Consider the following 10,406-nt stretch of genomic DNA (forward strand, 5'->3'; position numbering starts at 1 on the left):
ACTCTCAGTTTCTCATTAATTAATTCCCACCCCTGTTTAAAAGGAACAAGTACTGTGCTAAAGAATTACAGTGTTTCTACAGTATCACAGTCTCCATCCTTCTGATTTTCACTGTATGTAGGTTTGTGTAACTGATGAATGAATTATGATATGCTTTCAATAAAATGAAGTCACACGAGACACTAACACACGTTTACAGATCTACACATATGATACCTCACATTTTCAAATGAATGTTGATTTAAAAGTTTAAGTAAGTTTTCATCTTCCACTTAAAACAACAGTGGACACAAGGGCATAAAGACCCTTCTCCAGACTGATGTATGGTGCACAATTCACGAAAACGACTTTCAGTGAAACAAAATTTCTAATATAAGTCGAATAAAAATAAAAAATAAAAATAGAAAAAACATGTCAGCTGCTTCCTTCTTCGTCTTAATTTCCACAAACTGCTTCAGGTGAATATCTGCGATAATGGCTACCCGTCCAAGGTGTACCCCCATATGAAGAGGTTGGAAGGTTTTGTTTTGTTCGCTGTCCAATTGCTGCTACAGCAGAGAAACAGAGCATCATGAAGCAAAGACATGCAAACAGTTCTTGAAATCATCACCCTTAAACTGCACTGTGATAGTGACTGTCTCTGCTTTTTTATTTACTTTTTAAGACCAGATGAGATTTATATGTTTAAAATATAGTCATATCTTGCTGAAGACACAATGCCTGTGAGCACAGTGACTAATGGGTCATTATTCAGAGAGACTGGGGCAGCTCCAAGATTTGTGCACCTGGTCTTTTATTTCTGCTACACTTTGAATATTATATCTTAAAAGGATCTTAAGTATTACACGTGTGTCATTTTTATGCTTTCTTCGTGAAAATTGTCTCGGTGAATGGCACTGATACTTTATGGCTCTGAAGAATAATACGTAAATTATAGATTGCAGTACAATTACCAAACCATTATGGCAAAGTAATCAAAACCCTCCTGAAATCCATCCATGGGGGGCACAAGTCAGTGCTGGTCCAAAGCCCGGATAAATGAAGAGGCTTGTGGCAGGAAGGCATCTGACATTAAATCGTTGCCAAATCAAGAATGAGATTCCCATATTGGATTGGTTGTAGCCTCGATTAACAATGACACTGAAAACTGTGCTAATGTTGGCTTAAGACAAAAGAAGGAGAGAAGGGGAAGTGTGTTTGGAGGATGGGGCTATCTTGTAGAGGGAAAAGACAAAGACCACAGAAAAGATTAATGGATGCAGTGAAGGAGTGGACACGATGCTAGAGATAGGGTGATTATGGGAGCAGCCAAAAGAAGAAGAATCAAAACCCTCTATGACTGTTTACAGTGTATAATGTGCACCATCTTACTGTGCACAGCTTTAAAATAACGTTTTTGTTTTGTTTTGTTTATATTAATTACATCTAAAGCACATTCAACCATTTTTTGCAACATACTTGTCAGGCCATAAAAGGCAATCAGGACAGTAAAAAAGAAAGAAACTGGCTTTAAAACTCCCAAAACAAAACAAATTATGGCTTATTATCTGGCAGAAAAACTAGGAAGAGAAGCGACAAACTATTGTTAGATCATCATTTCTTTAAGAATCATTAGCTCACAAAATTAGTTGGTTATAAAGCTGCTGGAGAAGCTTTAGGTAGATGAAAAAATTGCAATATTGAATTGATAGTGTTGAATAAAATCTACCCTATCAATCGACAAAATAAAGTACATCCTGTCCCTTACATTTCATCATCAGTCATCTGGTCCTTACAGGTCTCAAAACTAGATAAATACAACTTCAGATAGACAGCAATCAATGACATATTATACTGTGCCATTATTTAACAAAACTACGCCAACATGCAGAAGCACTGTGTGGAAAACACAGATGAACTCAGTACCTTGTAGATCACGGCTGGTAGAAATGACTTGAAGTTTACTGTCAGATGTTTTTTCAGTCTCTTGCTTTGTTACAGGTGAATTTATGCCCACTCGTTTTTACAATGCTGTTTCAGTTCATTGAGGTTTGTGGTTTAAGCTTGGCCAAATTTGGATCATGCAACAGAACAATGAGTCCAAGCATGGCAGCAGATCTACAACATGGCTGGGAAAGAAAAAAAAAAGATAATCAAGATGCTTTAGTGGCTCTGTCAAAATCCTGACTTCAACCAAACTGAAATTCTGTAGTGCAGATGCATGTTGCATGGCTGAATTTTGGGAAGACTTTAGCCGTCAGACGGACGGATTTGCATTTTGGCGTACCATGAACTCCCCCGTAGTTGCCTTAATGAGTACAAGGTGTGCAGGTCGTGTGGTTGCAAAATAAAAGCACCTCGACAACCATGCTTGAAAGTTGGTATGAGACGTTTGTGCTGATATGCTATGTTTGGTTTTTTCCCAACGTTGTGCTTTTGGCCATTTTAGCCAAACCTCTCCACTTTGGTCTCTCCGGCCCAAAAGACATTGTTCTCAAAGTCTTGTGGTTTATTCAGGTGTAATTTTGCAAACCTCAGTCTTTTTCTAATTGTACTGTGACAAACATTTAACTTGCAAATAGAGTCTGAGTAGCACGTGGGGTTTTTGCAATTTATCTGAGCATTGCATCATATGACTTTGAGATGAAGTTGCTGGAACGGCCATTCCTGGGAAGATTGGCAACTGTCTTGGGTGTTTTCCACTTATGAATAATCTTTCACACTGTAGAATAATGAACTTTAGATTGTTTGAAAATGGTCTTATAACCCCTACTAGGCTGATGGGAAGCAACTGTTGCTTAAGATCATTGCTGACATCTTGCATCCTTAGAATTGTGTAAACAAACACGTGAATGCTCCACACCAGAAAAATGCCCAAACCTCTGCTTTTACAGAGGTGCTCACATTTAATTGGTGATCAGTTTGTCAAGTGCATTTGTTAACAGCACCTAGCTGCTACTTACACTTTTAATTCTTATGGAAGCAGTAAAGGTGTGCTTAGTTTTTCACACACTACCTTAACTTTTGTTAAATAAATAAAGACATAGTGTAATATGAGATATTTTGTATGACAATGTTTTTACCCAATTTTAAGACCTGCTAAGAACCATATTACTTTTGTTAAAGCCTGATACATAAAACCTTACAAATGAGTGTACTTTCTTTTTACTACTATAAAAATCCAGCTGGCATATAAATATACCAGACGAGATAAAGGACAACACACAGGACTGATGCTATGCCCAGTAAAAGCTTCAAACAGCGATCCCTTTTTCTTTGCTTCCACTGCTTCCTATTAGATCCATGGAACCAGCTGTTCATAGTCTACCACACCTTAATAAGCCAGAGTAAATGAAGGACTGTTATCACCAGTAACCTATACCCTTCAACAGAATGCATGAGGCATGCAAAATGTGGCATGCAAAATGTGCCATTACTGTCTGATTCACATAGCTCCCCTTTCAAATATTAACTACCTAACTTCACTGCTTCTGTCCCACGCATTCAGAAGCTGCAAGCATTGTTATTCTACCCATTATCATCAGTGTCATCTGAGGCTCAGTCCTCAGTGAACACTCATATGACTGTGCTGTTCTCTTCTTTCCATCCACTGGCTTTTGTTCTATTTGTGTTTTTTTCTGGCAGCTGCCAAGCCTCATACTGGCGATACTGCCTCTCTCCTCTCCTGTTCAAGTACAACTGCTTGAAGCAGCTCCCAAAGTGACATCAGCTAGCTGCTGATTACATCCCCCAGCTGCTGATTACATCCCCCGATGGCCTTCTGTCAGTTTTCATGTGATTTTTCTGTGAGCTTAAGTGCTTTAGTTTACAAAGAAAGCCACTAGAAGTAAAACACGGAAGTAGCAGGTGTATATGACACCCTCTATTCCCATGGGCCAAAAAAGCTATGCTTCACTATGATTTATAGCCAAGGACAATGCTAGAAAGTCATCTATCGAGCAAGCTGTGAACCTAGATGCTTTGGTTTCCACCACTGTATCTTGGGCATTTCTTGTCTGTTTTGTAGTAAGATAAGCATCACTACATTCACTCCTTCAAAAAACTTTTTTGCTCATATTTTAACTTTGTATATGAGTCTTTTGTGTGTGTTGTAGCATGACAGGAGAGTACTTTGTGTGAAGACTCCATTTCTATCCAACGTTTGCTATCATGAGCAAAGCAATAGCAGTGACCCTCTCCTGAGAGGTGGTTTGCGTCCCATTAATCGCACTGTACCAAAATTGGCTGCAAATTGATGGCACTCAAACAATCATTCTCAATGAAGCGAGCAAGTGAAATTAAGTGGGGGCTTCATTAGGAAGGTCATCCAGGATAAAAAAGAATCTACCAAATCAAACATGTGGAGCTACCTAGTGACACCTTGTGAATAAGGGAGTAGCTTTTATTCCCTTATTCACCTTTATGTTTTTGGTTTATTTTACTGGGAGGTCAATTTTGCCTGTAGAACACTTTCTACTTTAAGGATTTACAGCTATTTGCTATAGAACATCATCGCTTGATGACGGCATATAAAATAAGAATGAAGCTTTCCAGTTTAAAAAGTGCAGGCAATTTTTAGACTGGAAACCCTGCATTATTTGTAATGACCAGCAGGAGGGAGAATCCACTGCATGGAAGCTTGCTTACACCAGTGGGGGAAAAAGAAACATTTTGATTGCCAGAGCTAAGTTTAACTTTAATGTTATCTCAAAATGTTGAGATAACTCAAAGTTTTAAGTTATATTCTCACAATTCTGAGTTAGTAAGGCAAAATTTTGAGGTAGTATCCCAAATTTTTGACTTATTTTTGACAGTTGTATTTCAGTTGAACAAACAAGCTTCTATAGATCACATATGAAGGGACCCGAGATTTATTTTACCAGACTGCTATACAGTTTCTTTAAACTTTCAAGTTATTTTTTACTCACTAACTCAAACTTGTAAGAAAATAACTTGAAATTTTTAAAATAACTCAAAATGTAATTTTATTAATTAAAAATTTTGAGAAATCAAAATTTTTGAGAAATCAAAATTTTTGACTTCCCTTTTGCAATCTTTTTTTTTCACTGGTGAAATCAAGCTTCCACAGTGACCTCACTAAACACTTCCTTGATAGGCTTTTGGTCTCAAGTGAGAGATTTTTATCTTAGTAAATAAATCATTATCTTATTTTGTGAATAGTGATCGCTAATAGAGTCAAATGGATAATAAAGGGGGGACTAAGGGGCTTATGACTGAAAAGTTCTTATTATAGGAAAATGCACTGCCGCCAGTATACCCAGTGCATTGGTTGCTTCGTGCATGGCCGGTAACGTCATCACGGAGTCACTTCTATTCATGCCGTTACAGCACAGGTAACCACCACAGTATTCTCCTGAATGATACATGTAGCCACTCAGACAATACCTCCACATCAGCACTGATATAGGAGCAGAAGTCAAAACCAGAAGCAAAGAAAATTGTTAAGTTTTTGTTCAAAGGTTTTTCTACAAAGGCTCATGCCTTCAACTCAGTTGCAGTGACAGCAGTACAGCGTACCATGTAAAAAAAACATTGAGAGGTGCATGACCTAAAGAAATGGCAGCTACCGACAGCAGACGTGACACCAACTTAATGTAGACTCTGTTGCCCAGCGCCAGCACCACACAGAGGCTGTAAAATGCCCCTTAAATAAACAATTGGCCATGTCCGTCCTTTATATACAGTCTATGGTTGTGCCAGAAATGGTCAGCTACTACTTATTTGACGTGTGAACTCTAAGCAGTAATTGCTGCAAAGTGTAAAGGGACAGGGAAAGCACTGGTTTGCACCTTGAGCAGCTCGCCCAGTTACAACAATCAATTCGTTTTCATAGTGACCCAGTTATCATATTACTCTAGAACTCAGGAAAGCCTGCTTTCATCGAGTTGTAAAACTCATAAAAGTATGAAGTGTCCTCGCTCGCCATCGGGTAGGACGACATTATTCAGGTGGTGGAGCTCTTTCACTGCTCTGGTTCCATGAGTACACTCTTTCTAGAATAATCTCCGGTGGCTTCGATCCGCCGAACACCGTGCTCACGTTCCAAATACCGGACGTCACGAGAGAACGGAAAAACACGCGATATTTCCAGAGACACCAGTGCATATGTTGTAAACCCGAGTTAACTGTTTAGTTGTCAGTAGTCCTTTTTGCCGGGCACTACTGCCAGACAACAGTGTGAATACCGTGGTTCTTCGAGGGAGCTTAAATTGCTAAAACAGTAAATATGTAAGTCTTGATTTACCGTGTTTACCTGGTAACTAACTAGCTACTTGGTAGTGCGGATCACCCACCTCATACTAGCTAAGTGAGCTAGCACACGAGTTAGCCTCAGCAGTTCAGCCGTACTTAACACTGTTGGCGAGACAAAAAGGAACCGCATTTCGTTAACGCCACAGGCTACAACTTTTCACCAACCTACTGTATTTTTGCACAATCCTGTCTTAAACAACTAAACGTGAGCTGGCATTGTTTATGGACCTGACAACAGCTCAGTCATCGTTAGCTAGCATGCTAATGTCAACGAACATGACAAGGGTAATGCTAAGAGTGGAAAAGCATGGTGTCACGCTCCGGGGTATTCACTTTAGGCTAACATAAGCTAACACGAGCTTTCACTTTAAATTTGATTGCAAGACATTCTTCTCTTAACCCTGTGAAACAATGGCCTCAGTGTGGTTGACATCTAACAATGGCGGATTATTGTAGTATTACCCGAAACCTTTCAAGTGCGATAATCTAATTGTACCTCCGATATATATATCTATATCAGCAAGTTCCTTATTTTGTCTTAAAAGATATTGTAAACTTTTTATTGGCGAATAAGTATGACTATTGGACGATTAAAGAGGGCGTTTGGGAGGCCTATGTGCTAATCTCAATGAATGAGTTACGCCTTCCTCAACTCCAGTGTGTGGGTACTGCACCCTATACACGTGGGCCATGATCTTATAATGGCCACACTAGGCAGTGGAAATATGAGATCAGAGAGATGCATTGTTTGTTTTGGATTGTCTTAATATTCATTTTCTCCTTTTTGTTCTTGATGCATAGGCAGCCTGCAGCAGCCAAGTGGTATGACAGACGAGACTCTGTCTTTATAGAGTTTTGCGTGGAGGACAGTAAAGATGTGCAAGTAAACTTTGACAAGTCAAAATTCAGTTTCAGGTAATTTGCATTGTTGGCACATTAAATGATGACATTGTTAAAACCCTGTTTGCTAAAAGTGTCTTTAAAAAAAAAAAAAAAAGGTGAGCTTTGAAATACTTTTTGGAAATCAGCTCCCAGATCTGTTAAATGGTGTTTAAATAAAATTACACATCTGGTAGCCATAACATCATGACAGCCTTTCATTTCATCTTACAGCTGTGTCAGTGGAACAGATGATATCAAACACCAGAATGCAGTGGAGCTTTTTGGGGAGATTGACCCTAAAGTAAGTTTTTAACTTGCGCAGACAGTTCAGGTTGGACCCTGTGTTTCATTGTTAGGAAACCTTCACCAGTTTCTCCTTCTGATATACAGGAATCCAAACACAGACGCACTGACAGGTCTGTGTTGTGTTGTTTACGAAAAGCAGAGCCTGGGAAGTCATGGCCAAGACTTACCAAAGACAAGGCAAAGGTAACTCTCAGCAGTATAACATTTACAAAAACTCAGAATACATCAAAATCTCATAGTATTCATCATTACCTTGTTGTTAACATTGTCAGTTACATTGACCCTTAAAGAGGTAAGATCAGGGTTTAAGTTGAAAGGTGGAGCATGTAATTATTTTATTTTTTTTAAACGGAAGTGGGTATAAGTGGTTGACATTTTTGGGAGAAACGGGTTGTTCATCTTTCATTCAATAAAAAGAATTTAAGAAAAAGGAAGTAGATAGGTGTTTGTCTCCATCAGTTTGCACTTTTATTAAGTATTTTACAACTTGCAACTTGCTGTTTAAAAAAAAAAAAAAGACTCCAGTTTCATCTGCTCTGCTATGAAGGACTGTATTATAAACAGTAAGCTCTCTGTTGCACAAACAGTTTGAAACCATTTCCACATTACCCCAAGCATTGTTTTGTTTTAAAAAAAAAAATACCTAAGTAAATATCAAAATTATAAAGTGATTTGAATTTTAAACTTTGCCTAACCAAAACACTTTAATCTACTTGCTTTTAGTGCAACTGGCTAAGTGTGGATTTCAATAATTGGAAAGACTGGGAAGATGACTCAGATGAGGACTTGTCAAGTTTTGATAAATTCTCAGAGGTAAGCATGTCGAACGTGCACAGTCTGCTCATTGTTTGGCTATGTTCAGCTAAACTGACATGTTGATTTGTGTCCTGCACCTTCCTCCAGATGATGAATAGCATGGGTGGGGATGATCTACCAGATTTAGATGGAGCAGATGATGAGGTATAATATTTGTTTGTTTTTATATAACTATAGTACAGCTGTAATTTGGCATTTAAATTTTATATAACAGATGTTACACATAATTTTAATTGTTTCTGCTTTTTTTGCAGCACGAGTCTGCAGACAGCGATGATGAAAGTACGTAGCGATCTAAAGGGCTCTGTTGTGATTTATAATCTGTAGTCACTAGATCCCACGAGTCCCAAAACTCTGATAATGCCTGGCAGTGCGAAAAACTGTCCAAACAGATGATTAATTATGGAATAATTTGAGTAAGAACTTACATGTGTGGGGGAAAAGTCATAAGTTATGAGATTTTATTTAATAGAATTAATTTTTATTTATTCAATGTTTTTTTTGTTTGGTTTTTTGTTTGTTTGCTTTTTTTATACAACAGGGACAATACATGTTAAGATTGCTGCATTTAAACAAAATGCAACTAATGCAATGTACATAAGACTTTCAGCCACAGCTAATTTGCAGACCTTGTCCTTGGTTTCGCTTTTTTTCAGACAGTTAGAAAACAGCAATAATAAGAGAATTAACAGCAACTATGATAAATAAATCCCATAATTCATAGCACTAACACACATTTGGTATATCACAAATTGTTTATTAGTTTCTTTAACAATCCACTTTATCCAAAAACCCCATGGACCTTTTTTTTTTTTTTTGTAATGACCATAGCCATAAAAATCAAATTTCATACTTAGATCATGTTTTTAACTTTCTCTTTCAGAAATGCCTGATCTTGAGTAGTTGAATATGGATGCCACCTCAGTAGTTAACAAAGTGAGTTCTAAGTTGGTTGAAGAGAGAGACTAGGCATGAGTTGGCATCCACGTTGAAGAAGAACCTAGTCTCAACGCAGTTTCCAAAGCGACACCCCTGAAGGGAGTGGCAGGGAGTGACTGTTGGATGGAGACATGCACAGAAATCCATAGCAACATACAGTGCTGTGCTTTGCTGTTTTGTTTTGCATGGACAATTCTGTTCAAATGAAAATGTTATTGTTCATTGACTTAAATGATGATGTTATGGGATGTACTGATGTCTTACAACTTCTCTCCGTCTTTTTTTTCTTTCCTTTTTTTTGCAGATGTCAGGTTATGTATTAAACGTTGTGATTTCTAATGAAAAGAAAAAAAACCTCAAAAATGCCTATTTTCCAAAAAAGTAGATTTTTTAATAACAGATTTTCCCCTTTAATGTTTGTATTGTAAATTGCACATATTTTCTTTGTTAATTTAAGAGGCAGGAGTTCTGCTTGTAATGAGTTTTTCAAATGTATGCCAACATCTACAAATATTTAACAATAACTTCTTCTTTTTTTTTTTTTTTAAAACATGTTTCAGCATTTAAAATAAACCTGCTTGTGCAACTTAACAGCTTGTGTTGAGGTTATGGTAGTGGAGTGCTGCTGTTGTTTCACGTAGTCATGCCTTTGCAAAGATGAGTTTCTTTATGCTGTTATACGAATCATCAAAATTAATTTTCTTACAGATAACCCAAGGTGACGGCAGAGATCCTGTGTAGTTAACAAAGTCACACAAATGGTTTAATCCCATATCGATTATAAATGTTTATCATATACAACAGAACTATGATTGGAGGTTTGTTTGATTCAACATGTGTTGAATTCTTTCTTTGTCTTATATTGTGGGAGTTTGGCTATTCATTTCTAATAAACTTTACTGGTCACTGTAATTGTTCTCTTGCCCATAGTGGCCATAGTCTTGCCTTCCTAACAGTTCCATTGTAAATGATGGAAGATGGCACTGATATGCAAGTTCAGCTTGATTAATATTGAGACTTTTGCCGTGTGAGCATATTATAAAGCTTTCCTTTTAAGAACAAAGTTCTCAATAGGTTTTGTTTTTGCTGGAGCAATGGCAAAGCTCGAAGAATTGTATTAAGTTACTCCAATTCGTTCTTCAAAAGTATTTTCACGCAGAACAAAGACTGCAAATGTACCATATTTCTTAAATTGAGCTTCATAAGGAAGG

General features: G+C 37.6%; 1 protein-coding gene across 2 annotated transcripts; it reads left to right on the top strand.

Moving 5' to 3' along the window:
* Window positions 1-6,037: 6,037 nt before the first annotated feature.
* On the top strand, window positions 6,038-10,275 carry ptges3a (prostaglandin E synthase 3a (cytosolic)). 2 transcript variants are annotated; one of them, XM_003448153.5, is made up of 8 exons: window positions 6,038-6,228; window positions 7,054-7,167; window positions 7,366-7,435; window positions 7,525-7,623; window positions 8,164-8,253; window positions 8,344-8,400; window positions 8,511-8,538; window positions 9,140-9,405. In XM_003448153.5, coding segments are annotated over exons 1-8 (480 nt in total). In that variant the 5' UTR covers window positions 6,038-6,226; the 3' UTR covers window positions 9,160-9,405. The 2 variants fall into 2 exon arrangements, with proteins under 2 accessions (XP_003448201.1, XP_005478168.1); XM_005478111.2 differs by lacking the exon at window positions 6,038-6,228 and having other exon boundaries at window positions 7,046-7,167; window positions 9,140-10,275.
* The last annotated feature ends 131 nt before the right edge of the window (window positions 10,276-10,406 follow it).

Source organism: Oreochromis niloticus, linkage group LG20, assembly GCF_001858045.2.
Source record: "Oreochromis niloticus isolate F11D_XX linkage group LG20, O_niloticus_UMD_NMBU, whole genome shotgun sequence".
NCBI classification, from domain to species: Eukaryota; Metazoa; Chordata; class Actinopteri; order Cichliformes; family Cichlidae; genus Oreochromis; species Oreochromis niloticus.